Source organism: Hydractinia symbiolongicarpus, chromosome 8 (assembly GCF_029227915.1).
Source record: "Hydractinia symbiolongicarpus strain clone_291-10 chromosome 8, HSymV2.1, whole genome shotgun sequence".
NCBI classification, from domain to species: domain Eukaryota; kingdom Metazoa; phylum Cnidaria; class Hydrozoa; order Anthoathecata; family Hydractiniidae; genus Hydractinia; species Hydractinia symbiolongicarpus.
The window spans coordinates 14,599,416-14,623,691 of NC_079882.1; the positions used below are offsets into that span (position 1 = coordinate 14,599,416).

General features: G+C 33.1%; 2 protein-coding genes across 4 annotated transcripts in view; both read right to left on the reverse strand.

Moving 5' to 3' along the window:
- The window catches only part of LOC130655162 (dual 3',5'-cyclic-AMP and -GMP phosphodiesterase 11-like), a 49,310-nt gene extending 30,042 nt beyond the window's left edge, over positions 1-19,268 (reverse strand). The window contains exons 1-2 of one of the 3 annotated variants that reach the window (XR_008984580.1): positions 18,234-19,266; positions 1,524-1,613 (exon numbers count right to left, since the gene is read on the reverse strand). Coding sequence is in view for 2 of the 3 variants with exons in the window: in XM_057457874.1 (XP_057313857.1) it covers positions 1,524-1,613; positions 18,234-19,004 (861 nt within the window). In the remaining variant the exon portion in view is untranslated. Of the gene's footprint in view, positions 1-1,523; positions 1,614-18,233 lie in introns of all 3 variants that reach the window. The other 2 variants (XM_057457874.1, XM_057457875.1) reach the window with 2 other exon arrangements.
- Positions 19,269-21,937: 2,669 nt separating this feature from the next.
- Positions 21,938-23,546, reverse strand: LOC130653778 (uncharacterized). The gene is made up of 3 exons (XM_057456291.1): positions 23,498-23,546; positions 23,146-23,301; positions 21,938-22,932 (listed from the first exon to the last, which is right to left on the reverse strand). Exons 1-3 carry the CDS (start codon positions 23,544-23,546, stop codon positions 21,938-21,940), a joined length of 1,200 nt encoding a protein of 399 aa, XP_057312274.1.
- Positions 23,547-24,276: the final 730 nt, after the last annotated feature.

Here is a 24,276-nt window from a genome sequence, read left to right on the forward strand (position 1 = left end):
GCTTGCTAGCTAAAATGAAATACTGTTGACTATCGCTTAAATAGTCTGCTGTATAGGAAAAATCATATAAAAAAACAAGTTTCCTTGTTGTTTAGGAAAATGCCTAGTTAAATTGTATTGTAATATTGAAAGACTGTTGTTAAATAGACCATTATGTGTGGAGAATACATACAAAAACAAGGCAGAATATGCTTGCTGTTACACCCTCCTTCATTATGAATTTTAAATTATTTTAATTGCTGTGAGACTTTATATATTACCAATTATAGTCCCTAAAAAATGTTTGCACATGTGGGACTTACATTTTTCACAAAAAAAACAATTAAAGAACAATAAAATTTTTTTTAAGTGGGAGGGGCTGTGTAAATTTCCACACAGAACAAGTTTAACTTGTTGTTTAACTTTCAAACAACACATATTCTGTATAACTTGCAAAACAGCACAAAAAAACTTCCTGCTGCATAACTTTTAAAAACAAGTTTTTAAGCCATTTTTGAGCATTGGAACACTTCGAAATTTTTCCTTGTTCTTTCCAACATGGTTCTTTGCACGAGAACGCGTGCTGCTACCACGATCGAAATAGCTGTTTTACAGAAAAGGCAAAAGCAACGAATACAGCAAAATAAAAGATTATAGATAAATCCTTGGCTCATTTCTAATTTGTCGCAAATGCGAATGATTGCCTTTGCTTTCTTATCCCTGTTTTTGTACGGAGGATTTTAAATCTTGGAATATGTTTCTCTTCTCTCGTGCTTTTGAAATTATATGATTTTTTAAAGCAATAATATTAAATTAAGCAAACCGTTACTTTATTGGCTAATTCTCTAAAGACAATATCTAAAAAGTTAATTTTTTCCAACTTTTTAGATTGTGTCTGACGATAAATTTGACAGCAACAACCACTTCCAATTTTTCTGTTTAACTATCAGATTGGCGAATCGGATAAATCTGTTAGACAAAATCTAATAATGTAAACGCTGCTTTACAGCTACCAAAGTAAACTAAAAATACTTTTATGCACAAAATGTTTTTTTTTTTAAAGTTATGTTACAAAAGTTATACCTAAATTTATGTTAACGAAAAAAGAATGAAACAAAATGTTGAAAAAGATAATATTTCTTTAAATGCCAGAAGTCTTTTAAACAAAAAACATGCGTATAAATTTTCATAATCTTTTTGCATACTGTTTTGTTGAAAAAAAAATTAGCATAGAATAAAATGTCTTAAAAATATAAATTAAGGACAATAGTTTCATGCACAATTTATTGTAATCTTTCAGGTAGGTAACAAGTCATTAAATTTTATTACTCTTTTAACAATGAAACTCAGTTATAAAAAATAATTATAGTATTTTTGTATCAGAAGCTTTTCTTAAATCACTTCCAACACAGCTCTCACCAAGAACAATAAGGTAATTATGGTAAACAAAGATAAAAGTGCTTCAACTTGCAAAAAAAGGTGTTGTATAGCGCGTGTGCAGAAGTTTACATTCGGACTGTACTGTAAATTTATACTAATTTTACCTCGTCAGATGCAGCTTTAACTGGCATGCACAGGATACTTCTGGTATGATAGCCGGTTTTTTTATCAACATCCTGATTAAACCGAGGATCCTATAATTATTAAAGGAATGTCATAGTGCTATTAAATAAATGTTTCATTTTTGTAACAAATTACCGCTCTTCTAATAACTAATGATTTTCTTTTCTGTTAATATGGAAGAAAATATACAATTGAATAATATACTGTAAAATTAAAGGCAACCTGCCACCTAAAAATAATTTGGATTAGATTAGTTCCTATTATTGTTGGCTTAATGAATCCAGTATTCATTTTAAGTACCTTAGGGAATTAATTTTAGCAAGTCCCCTCTTAAATACTAAAGTTCATTATATCCAAAAAAATGCAGGAATTGATATCACAGAAGTCAAGACAAAACAAGACGAGTGAATTGCTTTAGTAAACAACAGCCCTCCTTTGAAGCAACGATTATCACAAGTTTTTTTTAAGCTAGAGGTACATCCTTAATCCAACAGAAGCACACAGCCCTACCCTTCACCCATATCCCCTTAATTTACGAAGTTATATGCATAGCATATATCTCCAAAGCTAACAAATAAGCGCAATTGCGTTTAAATTATACGCAGCAGCATTTACACGTGTTATAATCAGATGTCCGTGCTACAATGTGACACAATGATGCTATTAATAGTTGCACATCACTTTGTGGTGATATAGACACAATGTATTCACTATATTATTAATATTAACAGGCCATAAACAGAAGTGTTTTAATAAATGTGACGGTTTTGGGGAAAATGGTAACAACCTATATTATTGGTTAAAATCACCAGTTACTGTTTAACTTTTATACTTTTAAAGAAATTATTTTGCGTTTATTGGTAGATTTGAATTTAGGGGTTTGCACTGACAATTGTTCACAACTAACCTTTCGTACGACAGAAACTCATTTTAATACCCTCTAAGAAAGCCACAGATTTTTCTATAAAAAACAATTAATCGTAGGCTTGAGACAATTTAGGCAAACTTTAAGGCTTATGTTTTCATAATTTTTGTTCTTATTATTTATTTAAAAATTTGTTAAAAACTATAAGCCAAATTCTTCTCGCTTATAAAAACTATTATTAGTTTTATAATAAAGTTATTGTTTTTTGTTATACAAAGGTATTTCCTGTCAATGAGTTTCATACATCAAATCTCTTTGGGAAAATAAAAAAAATCTCAACCAATCAAGTAACGTGATTTCAACTTTGCAACTGATCGACACGAAAGAATAGTTTTTAAGCACCAATTTAATGATACGCTTTTCCTAAAAGTAGTAACCAGCAGTATTGTGAAGTAATCAGCAGAAAACCACCAGTATTGTGAAGTAACTGACAGGGAACCAGCAGTTTTTTTAAATGACCAGTTAAATAGATAAAAACGAAATGAACGCAACTACTGCTTCGAATGTGCGACATTTTATAATGTACACAACAGTTCATGTCCCGTTTTTTATGAAATGTTTATGTCTGGTGTGAGCTGGGCTTTGTGCAACAGTTGATTAAAAGACTGGAGGCTTTTTAAAAAAACATATACTGACTGTATTAGTATTTTAAAACCACATGCGAGAATTAACAAAAACAAAATTACTATTATAAATAACGAACTAATATCTTATAAACTAAATATAATGACTATACAGACAAACACGGTCAAAAAAAGAAATCTTTTGGAAATGTGTATCTTTATTAAATTACCACATCTCAAAGAATTTCACCAAAACTTTTGATTTTGATTCAATAAATGTACCAATACATAGAGTAACAATGTGTTCCAGGATGTGTGAATGTATATTATACGTTAATGAAAACACATCTGCAACAATATTTCGAATGTATTTCACATCTTTATCAAGTCAGTAAAAAATATTTTACAAGTTCACGTTTATATAGGCTGCGGGAATTACAATGAAAATTAATTACGCAAGGGTATATTTAAACTAAGGGTGACAATTTCTATAATAAGAGTTAGTAAAGGTTTCAAAAGGCTATTGATATAACTTAAAATAGGTATGAATAATTTAAATAGTACTGCTGCGTAGTGCATATATAATTACAATTTTTAATAAAATCTGTGAAAGTATATACATATTTACAAAAGTTTTTAAAAAAGGACGTAAAGAATAATAAACTAAAAAGTTCTCTGCGCGGTCAAACTATTACAAATACAATTACATTATACTGACAGTTATAAATTAATGTATCCCGCTCCCTTCTTAGTAATCAAAGCGGAGACACTACATCACAAATACAAACAGTTGAATTAATTTAGATATATACAGAACATAGGTACTCTAACAGATAAATAGTTTACAAAATAAAACTGGAAAATCTCTCAGTAAAATTAACATAAAGGTAGGTTCTCCTACAATATGTCCAAAGCAATTAAGCTTGGTATAAACTACCTAAAAATTAGGGTTTCAACACCGAGGTGGAGACCTAAGTACAAAATATCCGAAACGCCCGTGAATTAAAAAAAATAGTAAATAAATGCAATTAAAAAAAAATAAATTCAACAATACGAAACATAAACGATACACTGGACTGAACGTTAGTAATAATCATTTACATTTCGTTCATTAAAGCCATAGGGCGCAAAACTTTCAAGCTTATGTTGCCAAAAGGACTCCTTGCGCCTCAATGAATCCACAGTGTCAGCTCGGTCAATAAGTGTAAATGACCAATCTTGGCAACCATTATGACCATCTGAAGCAAAATGTGAATGGAAAGATTTTTGTGGTACAGAAGAACCTTAACTATGCTTCCGAAAGCAACTCTAGTAATTATTAAAACGAAGGCGAAACTTGGTACTTGCAGGCCATTTCGTGAGAGGCGTGCGATCGCAAGCGCACGCCTCCACACACGTGCAGATTTGTTTAGGCGTTCGATTCATCGCACGCGCAAAACGTTGCTGTATTTAAAAATTATTGTATTTATAACAAAGAAAATTTTATTTAATAAACCTTAAAAATAAACGATCATTCTTTTACTGAACTCTAAAAATAAACGATCATTCTCTTACTGAACTCACAATAGATCGCACGTGAGCAGTGTTTACTAAATGTTAATAATGTGAATTTAACTGCTACCATTTGCTTTCTTTCTTTCTTTTTGCTGACCAAGGGGTATTATGCAGAACAGATATAGGTTGCTAACGACCTAGTGTGTAGCCGCTATCTTTTGAAGAATTTGTTTCATCTTCCTTTCAAATTTTGCGAACCAATAAAAACATTGAGTTAATGATGGGATCGTTGATATTTTATTTTGTTTGTTCAGTTTGGGTTAATGTGGAGATTATATCAGCACTATAAATTTTTTTAAAAAATGTCTGAAAAAGAACGAAAGGAAATAAAGTTGAATTAAAAACTTTTAAAAGTTGGGGTAAATCAGATATTCTTGGTTGGAAGACAGAGGAAAAAGGTGGAAAGGTATTGGTGAACTATGTTTGGTGTAAAGTTTGTGCGAGGTATAAAACGGAAATTACATCTCGATTAAAAGGAAATGCGAAGACAGCTGCGTTAGCGTTTATAAACGGTACAAATGTGGTAACAAAATACCAGGTGAGAGATTTTAACATTAAAAGGTTGTTTTGATTTATTTTTATTTTTTCTAATATTTAATTTTTATGTCAGGTCACTCGACATATCGATCAAGGCAGCGGACACAAAATTGCTATCCAAATAGAACAAAATAAACCAGCAACCAATCGTATAGCAATAAAGGACTCTTCATTGGGAACATCAACCCAAAAAAATATAGTAAACATGTGCGAAACTAATACAAGAGAAGGTTACAGAAAATTGTTTCGAACAGCCTATGAATTGGCGCTGAATCCGACTTTACCCATGGCTCAATTTAAAACTTTAGTTAAAGTTCTAAAGCAAAATGGAGTCAGATTAATTGAAGGTACATTTAAAGTTTATATATATATATATTTTTTTGATAGCGAATGATTGGTAATTTAAACCCTCGTTGTTTTGCTTTTGTTCTTAGCACGCCTTTTTTAATTTCGTCCTCAGATCCTTTTATCCTGTTCTTAATATATTTTTTTAAACTAGATTGATTTTTTTAAACACTTTTCTTTCTAAAACTGTTCCTTATTTTAGGACATGAAAACGGTAAATCAGGTAGAGAATTCATCCATTACATCGCAAATGCAATCATAGGAAAAGTTGCAGTAATCATGGCTAGTTCACATTTTTTAAGTATATTAACGGATGGTTCCTAAGCAAGGAAAACTGGTAGCGACAAAGAAATGGTTCTGACAAGAACAGAAAGAAACGGTATGTATGAACTAATTAAAACCTTGTTAGCAGTAAACCTCGTTCTCAGGGCTATTTGTCTCTTTTATATCTGGTACATTTGTCTCGCTATTCCATTATATACAAAGAGTAGTGGAAGCGCTGTTTTGTTTCGAGTATGAACTAAATGATCAGTAATTAAATCTTTATTGTATTAGGAATCCCAGTTTATTTTGTGGCATCGCTATTAGAAATGTCCGAGTTTGGTAGAACTGACGCATCTTCGTTAAAAAATGGTATTGACAGCATCTTTGATGAAACAAATGGTCAATTAAAACTCGATGCGGAGAGTTACCGCACAAAAATTATTGGATGCACATCTGATGGTGCTAGTGTAAATTTCGGCAGAAAGTCTTGCCTAATGACTAGGATGGCCTCTACTCGTCCCTGGCTTATCAAAATACATTGCGCCAATCCCCGTATTGAACTTGCTGTTAAGGATGCAGTCAATGGGACTGATTTTAGTAGCAATGATGATTTTTATATAGCTAATTTGTTCACTATTAAAAAATTCTGGAAAGATAAAAAGCGAAATTAAGCAAGCGGCTAAGGCATTAAATATACAAAATTACACATTGCCAAAACTTACAGGGACTAGATTTGTAGGCCATCATAAAACTGCGTATATGCAACTTCTTTCACTGTGGCCTATAATGTAGTGGCCGATGACAAAACAACAAGAGACACCTGAGCAAAAGTTTTGGGTTTCTTAAAAAAGTTAAAGTCCTACCCCTTTTTAACAATGGTTTGCGGTTATTTGGATATATTGGAAGCAATAACACCTGCTTCTAAATTATTTGAAGGTGAAGGGTTTATGCCATTTGAAGTTGCCTCAATTATCAATGAAGTATCTTTAAACATCCAAGACACTATTGACGCGACTAGTGACAAAGATATGCTTTCCAGTCATATGTCCTCCTTCCGTGTCATTGACGGAGAGCTATCTTCATCATTTTTAAAAGGGGATGACAACCATCGTTCAAATAGTGATAAGGAGAGAATAACTATACCTTTCTTGGAAATGACTGGATTAGACGAAAGAGCGATAGAGGTCTTGTTTGAAAAGAAAAAAAATGCCTTAGCCGACTTAAGAACATTATTGCAAAACAAATTTGACGATTTTGAAAACCCTGTCTTTAAAAACATGCGATGGATCGATCCAAAAAAACTGGTCAGCCAATGCTTCATACGGTGTTGACCAAATCGAGGAGTTAGCTAAATATTTCGAGGAATCGCTAACATCGGCAAAATTTGTTGTTGAAGCTGCTGTAAAAGAGTTTAAGCCTTCCAAAAATTTTGTCTGTGTAAACTATACAGGTTGGGAAGCCGAAGCTATTTGGAAAAAAATTTTAACTTATAGGAGAAAGGAATATCCTAACCTTTGCATAATGGCAGAACTTATTTTCTGTTTGTCTGGCTCAAACTCAACGGTGGAGAGAGCTTTCAGCTTATTAACGCAACTTTTGGTTGATAAGCGTTTATCAATGAAACACCATACAATGCAACAATTGTTGTTGATAAACATTAATGACAAAATTTGGGCACAAAAAGAGCGGGAAGAAATAATAAACTCGGCAGTTGATAGTTTTTTGTGTAAGCGCCACAGTAAAGAATCTACGAACCACCAAAAAAGGTAGTTCGAGTTGAACAGCAAAGTTGTGAAGCCACTGCAAACACTTCTTCTGAAGATGAAGATGATGATGACGACGACTCAGTCATTATTTGGTCAGACTCCGATAATTAAAGTGATTCATTTGTTTTAGTTTTGAAGATTGATCTTTCTGTAAATATTTTGACACGACATGCAACTTTACTTTATGATGTCTTTTTTCCCTTGTATCTTCCCAAATGTTTTTGAAATAGTAATGAAAAGCAGCAGAACAAGTCCTTATTACGCACAAGGCTATATTAAGGCTTTGTGAGTTTCATTTTAATGATTTTATAAAAAAATGCAACAATAATCTTTGTAAGGTCGCCTTTTGGAGAATTTAAAAGAAATTCAGCATTATTTAAGTTGAAATAACTAAAAGAAAATATAACTAATAAAAAAAAAAAACTTTAATAACAAAACATTATCTTAGATAATAATTTTTATGATTCATCGAACATAAGGTTTATTAAATAGTATTATTAGCGGCCGTTCGACTTTCCGTAATTTAATTTAAATATCTGTTTGCCCCACAAGTAATAACAAAGTTTAATCAACGAGTCTGCTTACGACTTCTTCGTATATGGGTTGAAATTCCTTGCCGTACATTGTTGGAACTTGCACTTTGTTTGTTTCTTATTCCAAAACAGCAGCCCCTGTGCGGTGTACAGGGGTAAAGGAAATGTTTTTCTAAAAATTTTTTTTGATTGCACGCGCATCGTACGCGCAGAATTTTTGAGGCGTGTGATCTACCGCATGCCTGCCTAAAATCTTACGAAATGGCCTGTACTTGCGCTACCTACATACTGTATATCGCAGGTTTTGCATTCTACCAAGTAAACAACCATTTCGGAGTTACAGTTAAGGTCCCCCTTCCTTATATCAAATTTCTTGGCAATCTCCTCCTCATTACCGCCATTCATTTTATCATGCACACTGTGAGTGCTGAGATATAAATAGATAACAAAATTCCATAAACATTAGAAAACATTAGAAAATTATAAATAGATAACAAAATTCCATAAACATTAGAACGTTCCGTACATCGCTGTTACAGACAATCCATGATAATTATTATGTTGTTTATTTTTATGCCAAAAAAACTTAAATATACATAAAAAACAGATATTTTACTTTAGATTTACAACCTGATGCATGTTTTTTTTTTTGTTTGTTTAATGGCAGGAATTTAGAGTTATTATTGGCTAAAAATAATGTTTACAAATAAAAGGAAAACATCATTGTCAAATTAATTTTAATTCATTATTATTTCGGCAATCGGAGACAAGGAAGTTAAGACTGAGAGAGTCGCTAGTTCAGACACTCGGTTCTCGTGTTTGGGGTTCACGAGTTTAAACGTCCCCCACTTGTCTCCATCATAAAAAAAACAGAACACACGCACATGTTTATAAAATAATTAGGGTAAGTAAAAATAAGTTGAATTACTTTCTTAACACGATGCGGGTTATGTAGAGGTAAGTAAAACACATCGATTGAAATTTTATGCGGGTTATACGAAGGTGCGGGCTATCTGATAGCACCTAGTTTAAACTCCCTAAAAAAGCTGAGCTGTGGGTTATACGATGCGCGGGTTATATACCGGAAAATACGGTAACATTCTTGTATTTTGTTAATATCTGTTTAAATCTATTTTTTTTCTTACAAGAATGAACTTTAATCCTGAAAAAAAACACTATTATCGTTCTGTTTTTCCCATTAATGTCTTTAGGCAAAATAAATAAAAAACTTAAGTTGATTAATTGTTATAAATTTCCCAATTTTTATTCATATTTACAAAAATTAATCAGCGTGGAATGCATTTTATTGGACCTCACGAAAACAACTTAAAAGTAGCCAGTTAGCAAGAGAGTATCTGAAAAAAGCCCTGGAAGTAGGTGCCCTTTCATTTATCATATTTGGTAGTTTTAGGGTGATGTAGTGTTGTGATCTTTATGCCTTGGGGCTGCCGTTGCTGCCTTGTCTGGAGTAACTTAATAATAACTGCTTGTTCTTAGATAGTAACTTAAAAAACAGCTGATTCTCTGGTGGTTACTTTATAAAACTGGTGGTTCTCTAGTGGTTACTTCGAAATACTGCTGGTTACTGCTGGTTCCTTTTAGTATCTACGTGATATCAAGTAAATTTTTAAAAGATTAGAAAACTTGCCACATTTTTTATTTGAACATTCTGGCTATCTGAGAGACAAGGAAGTTTAACACAGAGAGAGTTGCTAGCTCAGGCACTTGATTCTCTTATTTGGAGTTCACAAGTTTAAACGTCCCCTACTTTCCTTCAAAATAAAATAACAAAAACAAAAGTTTTAACCTCACGCCAAAATCAATAAAAAAAAAACTTTGGTGTTAACATTATCTCTTATAATATACTAGTATTATTATTTATATGGTCAAAATTTTGGACCTTACTGGTAATTATTTACTGTTAATAATTGAATGGTACTACCAGTAGTCCTTTCGTCCTTACTACCTATCTTAACAGTAAAATACATAAGAACTAAAATTTTCGGCGGAAAAAACTTTCGGACACAATGGAACATTTTCGGACAAGATTTATAAAGTCAAAAAATGTGATGCTCTCTAGAAAAATCGACCACTTCTCTTTCGGTATTTAAAAATAGGAAATACGGATTTCGTATTTTAAAATATGCGTATTTTAAAATACGAAATACCAATTTTCGTATTTTTAAAAATATGAAATTCTATTTTTAAAAATTATAAAATTTGTATCTCGTATTTTTGAAAAATACAAAATTCTATTTTTAAATTAGAAATACGCGTATTTTTTAATACGAATTTCGAAATACAGAAAGAAATACGGAATTCTATTGTTTTAAAAATATGAATTAAAATAGAAGCAGTCAATTTTCCTAGAGAGCATCACAAATGTATGTAAGTCTTCTAAAAGAGTTTTGACAAATTTCAAAAGTAATAATTATGTGAAATGACACCAAAAGAAGACTAAGCATTAAAGAGTACATATTCAATCAAGATCTAAAAAAGGGTCTTCAGGATCCAACTTTATAGAGATAGAGCCTCAGCCAGATGGGAAAATAATGAAAATAAGAAGTTCAAAAAACTGCAGTTTTTATTGATTTTCTGTTTACCCTATACATAATTCCTATGCACTGGTCCTTTTTAAAAAAAATAAAAAAAACTAAAATTTTCAAACAAAAAAACTTTTGGCTGACACAAATTCTGAACGGAGAAACTTTTCGGACAAAAAAAAATCCAAAAGTTTTTTTGTCTGAAAATTTTCTTTTCTAATGTAATACCACTATTACCAGTATTATAGGTTGCTACCATTTTCCCCAAAATCGTCACAAATGTCTTTTTGGTTGTTCATGCTTCTTTCATGTTTCTTAGTGCTTTTCTGTCAATGTTTACAAAGGATTTATACTTATTTCCCAATTCTTTACATACCACCACATTCCACTCACATGACTTCAGTAGAATAACCTCTAGGGGACCCTCAATTATATTATATAATGAAAATATATCGATGTCTGCAGGAACATGGGCAGGCACTAATTCTAAAATAATGCCTGATCCAAATGAGGTTTTAGGCAGTTTATTTTTTATTTCTGAGGTTAAGAAACATCAACTTTCTTTTCCAACCCATAAATGGGATTTTTTTTTTCCACATAAATGATACCATACCACTTGTTAACAACCGCTTCTTCTGCGACCAGGGGATCTACTAATTACCAAAAGGAAGTCACTTGAACTTCTTCATCTACATTATCTAGCTTAATGATTTCGTCCTCTCCGTCTTTTTCACCCCCTCCGTTGCTTTCTTTTCCCTTTTAGTTAGAACGATTAAAAGGGTACATGCTCTCTAAAACCTGCTTTGACATTTTCTAGTGAGAAATTTATGTGCCAAATAGAACAAAACAAATCGCAAAACACAGATTTTGATATAGTTTCTCTAAGAATGTTTACTCGCTCACTTAATAGACTTATCCATACCCTTTTTAAGGGCCAAAACCACAAACATCCAGAAGCTGTAATTTACCCATGGCATGAGGTGGAAGTTTTCCATTAATAAAAGCGGTCATTCTTGGACCTGCACAGTAAATTCCATGAACCACTAAGAAATATATCCGTATCTATCCAACGATTTTCTGAGAGGAAGAGGAAGATGGCAAAAAGATTTCACGGCAAACAATATCAAAAATTGTTTGAAGGTTTAATGAAACGAAATGGCTAGCACCAAAACGAAAAAGTGGTCGAAAAAGAAAACTTCAAACATATTAACTTAAATGAAAGACACTTTTGAAAAGAAAAAAATTATATCTATAGAAATCGTGGAGCTCACGAAAATGATCGTGGGACACACGATCCTCTGTGGAGATAAAAATATTAGTGTGGTGGCCACAATAGAAGGTTTGGATGTTTGTAGCACCACGCTCGTTACACGAACACAATGTTAAAAAACCTTTTACACTTCTGTATAACAAGTTATGGGATTGGATAATTATTCCAGTATTGGTTATCTATAGTAAATTATAACAGAATTTTTAATATAAACCGATTTTTAGCTTACATTGTATTAAAAATACCAGATTTCGTCAATAAAAAAAGATAAAATGCTCTTTGATGTGTGATTTTATTTGAGATTCTTTAACAATATAAGTGTGATAATATGGAAAGTTTCGAAAATAAAACAGAATTTTTAAAATCATATTTAAGTTATTGAATAGATTTTTTTATAACAAATAATTAACTATTTATAAATTATCTGTTTCTAATATTATATTATATCTATACAAAAAAAAAATTGGAATATTTTTTAAATCAATATTTTCTTGTATATAAAAAAATTAAACCACAAAATGACTGAACTATAATTTCAGTTCTTTAAAAGAGATAACCATAAAAGTAAAAGGAGAAAAATAAGATTCATGCCTTAGGAACCTCAGGTTCACCAAAACGCTTAGGTTTCTTATAAAAAAGTGATTTCTGTGCTTCATTTGCAAATGGGAAATAGAGCTTGAAAATGGCAGTCCCACCCATAAAACAATTTAATCTGGATGGTGTACTTGTGTTCCGTTTATGAACAGAATATACAGCTTAAAAACAGGTGTTATTTGCTGACACAATATTAGGTAAATTGGGATGGCTTTACAAACCAGATTGAACATAAAGCAATTTTTGTCCAACATGTTTGGATTTTGAATTTATAAAAAGGAAGAAAAATGATGGTGTGCGGTTATAGCATGCCATAACTAATTTCAGAATATTTTCGGAAATGTTATGGTATGCGGTGGCATGTGGTTGCGTTTTTTCTACTTCTGTGTTATTACTTCTTTCAAGTTGAGAAGTGGAAACAAGTGAGGGACGTTTAAACTTGTGAACCCCAAACACACAACTATTTTACATTTCAAACTACATAAATAAAAAAGCAGTTTTGTTCATTCTCTACTGGAATGACCAGCAGGAATGTTTAATTTTTTATGAAATAAATTAAAAAACAGAAGGCACATGTGCGTCTAACTTCTGTATGTAGTATTTTGAAATGAAAATTAAACTTCATGTATAACTTTTTAGATTTTATGTCACTGTCCTTGTGGGTAATTTTAAAAGATTTTCTTTCCTTTGAAAACAATATGTTTTTTACGCTAATCGCTACGGTAACTAGATTTATATACATTATAATATAATCTTAAAACAAAACTAAGTTATTTTTTTATTTCCAGAATTATTTTTTAGACCTTAAATTTAAGAAAATCATTATGGTAAATGTGACACACATGTTGAAAAATGTTTTGGATTAATGGATAGGTTTAGACTAGTTTTATTTGCTAACATGAATTAAAATAATTATGGGGGTACTAGCTAGAAATGGTTATCTGAAACATACTTGAATTATAGAACTTACTTTTAGTTTTTATGGCGTGTGATGAAAACGAGCCTGAGCTATTTTAAGGATGTTTTAAGCGTACGTATTATATTATTGGGCTGTGCTTCTACTAAATCATTTCGAATTTTAATAATATCCATTTCATTGTGTATGGTTCTGCTTTTAGGAATGTCTGCAGATGTACCAAAATCATCTATATTTAGCTCTTGTTAAACATTCATGTGTAAGCAATCACACTTAGAATTTTATGTTGTTGTTTTTTAATCAAAGTGCCCAGGACTAAATTAATAAATGCTGTTAAAAACAGTAAAAATGTTGCATACGATAAGTTTGAATATTATTATTCTTTCTTTTCTTTTTTTATAATCGATATTCCAAACAAGTGGCCACAAAAAATGTGAAAAAATTAAAAAATACAATTAATAAGACACCATGAAACTTTGTCCTCCCCATTACTGATACTCATTTTATTATGCACACTATGATTGGTAAGACGAAAATAGATAATAAAATGGTAAAAACATGAAAAAAGAGTCTTTCGTACATTGTTGTTACAGACAATCTGTAATAATTCATTACTTTGATTCTTTTTATGCCAAGAAAACTTAAGGTATAAAAGATGTGAAAATAAATTTAGATCAAATTATTATTACTGGCTTGCTTGTTATTTAGTTTATTAATTTTTTTTTTAACTTTGTAAATTAAAAGAATTAGCAAATTTATAAAAATACGCATTTTAACTACGTACATGAAAAAGATTTAAGTTAATGATAAGGGTTGCAAAGCCTTTTTAAGTACTCTCTGACTTCATATTTCGCTTATTTCGAAATATCGATAACCTCAGAAAGCTATCTCAGACATAAAGGAAACAAAGATTTGCATGTGCGATTAAGCGCACGCCTAAATAAATCAGCGTGTGTGTGTGGGCGGGGGGTGCGCGTGCATGTGCAATCGCATGCCTCTCACGAAATGGTCTGTTTAATGTCAAACTTTTAGTAGTGCCACTGTAAGTTAAAGTTGCAAGGGTTTTATCTCTTACAAACTAGATTGGACTTAAACCTACACTATAGAAATTATTTATTATTTGCATAGCAATTTGTGTGATTTTTGACTATTTTTATAAGCCACATGTAAATTGTTTAGCAATTGTTTAAATTTTTGGCAATTTTTGGGGTGATTGTTAAAATTTGGTATTGTTTATAAAAAAATTGCAGCTATATATATATATATATATATTTCAAAGTCCAACAGGAATGAAAACATAGAAGCATATATCTTAAAACGTTTTAAAACAAACATTGGCATCGACAAATAAAAAAGATTATTCTTTTGAAATATATTTGAAATAACACTGGCTTCTGATGGCTTATTTATTTATATTTATATACCATATTTAATCAGGCTGGCCTGTTTTAAAACCAGAAAAATTTTACTGGCATTTTCACCCAGGATAAGGTGTTCTAGAACGGAAGAAACCATGTCCTGTTTGCAAATAGTACTGCGTTTTTAATCAGACTAGAACATATATAGCGTACACTGACCAAAATATGTGAACATCTTAATTCTGTGATTTTACCTTTCTCTGTAATTTTCACTTATTATTGCCAACAATGATGACTATGACATGATATCCTGAGTCTTCTTCTATGATGTACCATTACCATTTTCAATGGCACCGAAACTTGTGCACTGCATATGGCGCCGTAGATTAGTGGTTATAGCTCTCGTACTCTGTGCGGGAGACCGGGGTTCGATTCCTCTTGACGGCGATTCAACATGGGCGAGTGAATGTTACCATAGCCCTGGGTTAACCCAAGCCATGTGAGGGAAATTGGGAAGATGGCACACTGTGTGGGCCGTTGGATGTTGTCGGGAGTTGTCTAGTAGAGCGCGGGCCCTAATTGGGTCTGCGTCGCTCAAAATGAGCATTAAATACTCTAGGACTCTCCATCTAAGCCATGGCCCCTCCTGGAAATAATAGACAGGGTATATCCCTCGATATTTGTGAGGATAGCCATGTAAAATATGCACATCTATCTATCTATCTATCTATCTATCTATCACTTTACGAATCAGACAGCCAAACATCATTGGGGTAGATCATAGATGAGAAAATATTTGCATTGTGGGAGGTATGACATCTATTGTTTTCTTTGTAATCATTCATTAAATATCAAACAAATCTATAATATTATGAAACTAGACAAGCTAAAGAAAATATTTTTAAGAAAATTTTACAGGTTGACCACTAATAAAATGAGAACAAAAGTAAGGATATTAAAGAGAAGTAAGGAGACAAATTGACATTTTATAAGAATATTTTGCTGCAAACAAGAATAAAAAATAAGGATAATTAAGGACAAAACTAATTTTAATGCCTGATTGCTTTGTTGTTGTTGTTGTTGTTAAGCAGCAGATCCTAACCAACTGTCTTGACATTTACATATATATTAAGGCATCTAAAATCAAGTTAAGATACATATTCAAAGATTGAAATAGATCATTTGTTTTCACTCACAAAATAATTTATAAACAGTATAAGAGATTTCTTCTCTCTTTAAGTATTAGGTATTGGTATTTATCATAAAAGTTGTTTTTTCTGATACAAATTTAAAGAGATGGCTTAGTGAGTGGAAATAAAGTTGATGAGCATATGGTTAAAAGATACTACAAAACGTCCCCTAAATTCAATTCTATGATGAACAGAAAACAAATTGCAAGAAAAAACTAGCACCAATGGTTAAGCATCAACAGAAAATTTAAAAAATAATGATTTGACATACAGATAATGTACAAAAATATTAAAAATACATGCCCTGAAAGATATGTCTCATTTCACTGTTGATGAACAATCCATGAACACATTTCCAAAAAAGTTACCATCAGAAAAATTAAGAAATAAGAAGAAATTAAGGAGAATAGCTAAAATTTCATTTTTTAAGTATACTTAGATACTTTTAAGGTGGCAATAACCCTTTTTTAGCTGTCCAAATAGCTGAATTATTTACTCAGATTCTTTGTTAGCATCCCCTGCTGCATCGAACACTGTTAAAAGAAAAATATTACAAATAAAAAGATTCCCGCACACCGTATCATGGCTGCATGGTTCACCAAGCATGTCAGAAAATTTTAAAGTAAAACGAAAATGCTATCGAAAGTTAAAGCTTGTGTGTGGCATAATGAAGATCATCTTAAATTTCTACATAATGTGCCATCTTTGTTGTTATTAATGTTTCTCTTTAATAATTACGTCATTTCTTTCTGTACAATTTCGCAAGCGCGTAGATTAAACTATATTCGGCAGAACTAATTAATTATTTACGAATTTTATTTTAAAGAGGAATTGTTGAGGCTGAATATTTTTGGTGAAAGATAATAGTATTTTAGCCATAAAATCAGGAAAAGTGTGTTATATCAGAAAAAAAATGAATATATAGTCTGTAAACAATCTTTCGTAACTAATTATGTAAAATAAAAATTCTGATTTTTAAAAGGGTTACTGCCACCTTAAGGAGATTTTCTTTTTCTAAGGTTATTTAAGGAAGGTCACCCTGTTTTATGACCACATGTGCTCTCCTTCACAGATTCCTTTTGGTACTTCGATTTACCAGTTTTCCCAATGTCACATTCGTTTTTGAGCATCAAAAAAGGTACATGGTGATATTTGAAGCAGCTACTAGCTCCATTTAAGACAATACGTCAAGTATTGCAACTATTTTAATCATATAGATTTTAGAGATAATTCAAGTAAATCTCGCATTGGAAAGAAAAACATCACAGAATTAAGACATAAATCACAGAAATGGGACGCTTTAGTCAATTTCATTTTGCTTAACCCTGTGCACACACCCACCTTGTTCACTGGCAGTTTTGCAAAGTTGTTTCTAGGGATAGCTTATAGTCAAATCCATAAAGTTATATCGTCGCTACACGTTTTTTTTATAAGAAACCTGGCGAAGGGCCTAGTTCTAGAAGTTTCTTATTTGTAGGCTGAAATTAGGGATAGCTGTTTCTAGGGATAGCTTATAGTCAAATCCATAAAGTTATATCGTCGCTACACGTTTTTTTTATAAGAAACCTGGTGAAGGGCCTAGTTCTAGAAGTTTCTTATTTGTAGGCTGAAATTCCATGCTTTTAGTTTCAAAAGTTTCTTATTTAGTTTCTTAATTTTACTAGTAAAATAAGGGTTTCTTATATCAAATAAATAGCTAGTTCTAAGTTTCTTTAATCTTTGGACTAGTTGGTTATAAAATAAAAAAATAAAGCATTTTTCTTTTCAAAGTCTCTCTCTAATGATGATTGTAACATCTTCAATTAATTGTAAGAATCAGTTAGAAACAAGTTTCTTATTTCAGAAATAGACATAGAATGAGCAGTAAAAGTTTCTTAATTCTTGAAGATTCTACATGTAGGTTTCTTATAAACATGTTTCTTGTAAAAAAAAACAACGTGTAAAGCTGTTTGTTTGAGAGAGAGAGAGAGAGAGAGAGAGAGATTTATTTTTTATTAGGAGTTTACAATGAAAATATATAATATGAAAAATATATTGAACATTTACCTAATAAAAGGATAACTAGCACAAAGCACTTTATGTGCTTAAATAACGTGCTAGCTACCTGGGAGAACAACAGGTAGGACGACGCCACAGGACAACACAGGGACAAGACGAACATTCAGACGAGGATATCAGTTAGTTATCCTACTAGTTATCCTTTTATTAGGTAAATGTTCAATATATTTTTCATATTATATATTTTCATTGTAAACTCCTAATAAAAAATAAATCTCTCTCTTTTAGATAATCACATAATTAGGCCAGTATATGGTATGTAACACTGTACTTACTGCATAGGCATCTGGAATGTTAACAGTTTCTCCATGCTCAGCAACATACCCAATAATGCCAGTACCAATTGGTACGCTTATTTCCTCTTTAGCTTGGACCTCTTCAACATTAGAATCAGCATTGACGTCATATACCTTAGAAACTAACATTCGTTGCCCATGTGGGCCATAATCTTGAACTAAGAATAAAGAGCAACGGTCACCATCAGTAAGTATACTAACATTTTGAAGAATTTTATGACATAAACTTGTGATTTCTAAGTCATTTGCAATATCTCTGACAAGCTCCACTAAAAGAGCATGTTCATCTAGAACCTTTAATTCCTGCAATTCTTCTTTCGACTTGCGATGTCTTGAAGGTCTTGATAACGACCTTTCAAATGTGAGAAAGCTTGGTATGCCGTCATAGTGGCTTAAAATAGGCTTCAACAGTCCTCTGTCGATGAAGTCTGAAGATGATATTTTACGAACTGGTGTGCTGCAACCAGGTGGTGTACTGCTTGCAAGTAAAGGTGATGGATTTCTCATCATAGGTTCTGACGACCCAGAAGAAAAATAAGGTGAAGGAGAAGATGTACGACTTGGACGTGTTTTAGAACGCATTAATGTATCTAGTAAAAACTTATTAGCTTTACGCGAAAAATATGAGGCAACAAATTCCTCGTGATTATCAAGCCAAGCTTCCACTCTATCTTCTGAAATATCGTCATCACTCATATTAGAGTTAATACTTAATTTCCGTGGAGCATCCTGAATCTCTTGTACATTCATGTTTTCTAAAGACGTATAGACATCCACAACATTTATCTTGCAATCTCCTTACGGAATTATTTTAGCTCTGGTGACTAGCCATATTTACTCGTTCACCAGTCTCCACCTCATTTTCAAAATAACAACTGTCTGGGCAAAGACCTCAGTGCTATTATACACCAAATTGGCAATCACACTAAGAAATAGAAACAAATTATATTGATGCACTGTCTACCACGATTCAATGCCTTGTTTTTGTGCTTGCGCGAAGAACCGCTTTGTGTCCACGCGCGACGTTGTAAACGGCTTTAACTCGAAGCGCGATTATTAATGGCATTTACTTTGTCAACCAGATAAACGTTTAATGTTTTTATCATCTCTGCTCTCATACCTTAAAATATATATATAATAAATATATATATAATATATATATAAACACGAAGTAATTTTAACACAAATTACAACAGAGTGCTCAATGTGTAACAGAGCAGTTATATTATTTTTATGTTTTGTTTTCAAGAAAAAACTACATTAATTTTGCTACTTAAAGTTTCATGCTTCTTAGCAATCTTCAGGCAAATGATACAAATTATACAAGTTGGTACTAACTAAAGTATAAACCTTTTAATTACGTGATAAAACGTAATAAAACAAATAAATACAAATAAATACATTGTTCGTTACAGTTCATTTCAACCATTTCAAAGTAAATTTGTTACGCCATTATCGAACAAAAGCCAACTTGGTTCACACATACTTTGTTGATTTGTGACACACACAAATTCGTAATGGCGGATTTGGGTTTTGGGCAAAAATTCGATTTTTCAATATATTTCATGCTGAGTTAACACACGGGCTGGCCTTCAGTTATATTTTGAGAGGCCTTGGCTACAGCAGGTATTTCTTAATCATGATGACATGATAGATAGATAGACGGACGGACGGACGGACGGATAAAGTGGAGCTCTACTGCATCGAGTTCGCTGGAAAAAAGGCATGACATTTAAAGAAGTTGCTGACATGTTAGTTATGTTCGTATTAATTACAGACAAGCATGTGTTATATTTGATGGCTACGATGACATAATACCAACAAATTCAAATGAGCACTCCAGAAGGTTGAAATCTAAAGGATCATCCCAAAACAAGAGAATGAAGCTCCGTATTGTAAGGAACGGTTTCTGTCGAATGCTAACAACAAAAGTCAGTTAATTTCACTTTTATCAGATTTTCTCACAAGAGATGAGATGGTGGTGCATATATGTAGAGGTGACGCAGACAAGAAGATACTGTCAACAGCATTAGATTAGGCAAAACATTCCAATACAATTGTCATAGCTGATGACACAGATGTTGCAATTATGTTACTTTATCATTGAAAAGACAAACTCCTAGATATATATTTTCTTCAAGAGCGAGAAAGAAAATATATATAAATATTGCGAAATGCTTTCCGATGGTATCATTGAACCAGCGAAGATAGCACCATCATAGAGAGAGTTGCATACTTTTATGGTTTACGAGTACACCTACAAATCTTTGAATGGAAAATCTTGGACGAAAGATGGAATTTGGATCCAACATCTTAGGGATGGAAGCTTGACGATGATGAATTAGGACCAATACCAACAGACAAAGACGTATACCACCTAATATACTAAAAGTCATCCGATGTAATTGTAAATTTACTTTAGAGAACACATGCGGAACCAACACTTTCTATGCATTATCTTTATTTTGCTTCGATGTTACTATTGCTTATTTTGAAAATATATCTTACATAAAATATGGCGTTTCTATATTTCTATATATAATCTCCTGCATTTTGTGAAGGCTTTCGAGAGCATTATTTCAGAACTTAAAGTATGTTTTAGCCAATCTAGGACGAAAGTTTAAAAATTTTCTTAGCCCGTCGGTCCCAACCGGTCGGGACTCCTTTAATACTGAATAATTTAGCCCCTCCACTTTTAAAATTGCTCCACCGGGAGTAGTAGTAGGGAGTGATTATAGGTACTTTTCTTTCCTCATACACCTTTGTCCCCAAAAACCCAGCTTCCACCATTTCCACCACCACCTCCACCCAAAATCGGTTTAAACTCACCCATCGAAAACACCGGAATGCAGAAAGTACTAGTTCTTCAGAAATATGTAAAATGTACAAAACACAATTAAAAACATACAAAACCCTTACTAGCTATATACATACAAGTGTAGCAATAAGTCTTAAAGCAAGCATAATAAAAATCTATACGTAATATAAAGGTACTATAAATATATACAGGCTCTATAATGGTGCTTATGACTATGAGCTAAAAAAGTCCTTGTTAGGGATAAATGAACTAGGAGCAAGAATCTGTGTCACTGCAGGAAAAATCATATCTGAATGCGACTAGTAAAAGTTAAAAACACATGTAGAAGGGAGGGAGGCGGTCCTGAAAAGGCTGAAGAACTGAAAAGGAAGATGCTATGCACATGGCTCTTTTATACCACCTTGCAATGCATCATGGAATGCCAAGGGGGATGTCCCTGAGCACATGGTGAAGTGAGACAACTTCAATGTGGGTCTGAAGGTTATCACTGGGGGAATTTAAACCCTTATAAACACAAGTATTTATAAGAACATTAAACTCACCCATCGAAAACACCGGAATGCAGAAAGTATTAGTTCTTCAGAAATATGTAAAATGTACAAAACACAATTAAAAACATACAAAACCCTTACTAGCTATATACATACAAGTGTAGCAATAAGTCTTAAAGCAAGAATAATAAAAATCTATACGTAATATAAAGGTACTATAAATATATACAGGCTCTATAATGGTGCTTATGACTATGAGCTAAAAAGTCCTCGTTAGGGATAAATGAACTAGGAGCAAGAATCTGTGTCACTGCAGGAAAAATCATATCTGAATGCGACTAGTAAAAGTGCCAATCCAAAGTGAATAAGAAGTGTTAGGAAATAGGAGGTAGGTGTGATGCCATAGCACGCTGGGCAGATATTCGCTGAGATAAAGGCATATGGAGATATAAGAACATGGAATCTGACTTCCAGTCACCCAAAAGGGATATAACATCCAATGACACTCCAGCCTCCAGAGCAAAGGTAGCACCCCCACGACGGAACGAGTGGGTACCATATTGCTCAGGAGGAATGCCGATTTCTGAGAGGATCCGAGACATACAAGTCATAAAGGACTTATATGTGAAGACATTAGGTATGGTAGTTGAATCCCCTAACCAGCAAAATACTTGGGTGGTTTTAGGAGCCCCAGCCGTAAATGAAAATGCATGTTGTATAGCGGTTACTGGACAAAATATAGATTTGGGAGCAGCCAACAAAGGTACAGTAATAATACGCTGTCCTAGTTGAATGGTCTTGCTCCAGCGAACGGCTATGTAAACAGTTGAGTTTGAAAAGGAGAAGTCTGACTTGGTAAACTGCCTCCCAGGATTAAAGGTATTACATGAAACTGGCAACAAATGTACCTTACGAAATAACCCAAAAAATGCAACTACACAAATAGCCCAAAATGAGGCATGGTAACTACAGTTAAGATTAAGGCGTGAACGGATCTGAACCAATAAATCTGGGGTAATAGGCAGACGAGGTCGAGGAGGGACTCCCAACACTCGTCTAATACCCTTGAGGACTGATGACAGTATCCAGTTCTCATTAAGCGGATTAGGAAACCCCATTTCCTTATGTAATAAACCAACGAACGAAATATACAAACGAAGTGACTGTGGCAGAAGAAACTTGGCAAGATGGGCTGCATATAAGCACAAAAAACTAGTAGTGGCCGGGACTAAAGGCACAGACAGCATGTAACAATATTTTTTATAAGTAGTAAGATATGTACGGTAGTTCTTCTTAGTACTCTCAGCATAATTAGCTTGACGAAAATATATGACATCATTCGACAAGGCCTGCACCATGCCAAGAGCATCTAGAATTGTAAAAAAAAAAATAAAAATAAAAAGGAGAACCAATCAGCAAATGCTCTCCCCGGAACAGTGAGATCCGTAGAAACTTCATCATAAGAGGGTTTCGAGTAGTGCCCTTGTTTAGCATGCTGACAGCAGCCGTATTATCACAATAGACATGGACCGTCTTATTGCGCCAAGCAGAAGCCCAGCGAGCAGCTGAGAGAACAACACACAATGCTTCCTTAAAATTGATGTGAAGGCAACTAAGTGATGGTGGTTCACGACAGGCGGGCAACGGGATCTCCTTCTGGTTTCCTCATCAACGACCGCAGCAGCTAGATCTGGTGTCTGTTCAGTGTCGGAGTGCTGAGGGGTAACTGTAGGAGTAACTAAGGTAGCCAGAAGGAACCATAGCCAATGTTGTTGGAGAAACATGACCAAAGGCAAATAAATTAATGAAGATATATATAATATAAAATGTAAGAGGCTTGAGACTGTAACATACGATAAGTGATTGCTGTGTACAACTGCTGAAAAGGCTGAAGAACTGAAAAGGAAGATGCTATGCACATGGCTCTTTTATACCACCTTGCAATGCATCATGGAATGCCAAGGGGGATGTCCCTGAGCACATGGTGAAGTGAGACAACTTCAATGTGGGTCTGAAGGTGTATCACTGGGGGAATTTAAACCCTTATAAACACAAGTATTTATAAGAACAAAATCCGACGTCATCCGAAAATAAAATCCGATAAATACCGAATCCGATAATACGCATGCGCAATAGCATATACTCATATTATACAGAATATGAGTAAGGGAAATTCCCCAATTATTCAATACTTGACCAAATCAAAAAATGTTCTGGTTGGAATAAATGTACCTATAATAAAGGGATGAATTTTTTCAAAAAGGCAATCAGTAACCTACATGATATAGTATCAGCACCAGTAGCGGCAACTCGCGAAGCTCTCGCTAACCGAATAAGGAGCGTGAAGGATACTGTTAGTTACTATTATAACAGGGTCAGGGATAAATTTTCAGGAACACCAACTCTCCACGATGAGGTTCAAAGGGTCACCATCGAAGATGAATACCAAGAAATTGAGGACCTCAAACACATGTTCGGGAAAGAATCTAAGCATGCCACCAATACTGATGTAATATCCATAATATTTTTGATGATGACGCGGAAATGATAGAAGATGGAAACCGCATCAAAACATGGCGATTTAATAATAACCTTAACCAGCCATTGACGGAAGCCATCATGCGAAAAATCACACCACACGTAGACATGCGTGTGAAGGTGGTATACAGCTTTAGCTGCGAAATTTACCGATGCGGTGGAGATGTGGCCAACC

Coding starts and splice junctions, on each gene's coding strand:
- LOC130653778 (XM_057456291.1), bottom strand. CDS start 23,546: ATGTGCTCAGGGACATCCCCCTTGGCATTCCATGATGCATTGCAAGGT. Junction 23,302..23,497: donor CCATGATGCATTGCAAGGTG/GTATAAAAGAGC, acceptor TGGCTACCTTAG/TTACTCCTACAGTTACCCCT. Junction 22,933..23,145: donor ATCAATTTTAAGGAAGCATT/GTGTGTTGTTCT, acceptor TTACAATTCTAG/ATGCTCTTGGCATGGTGCAG.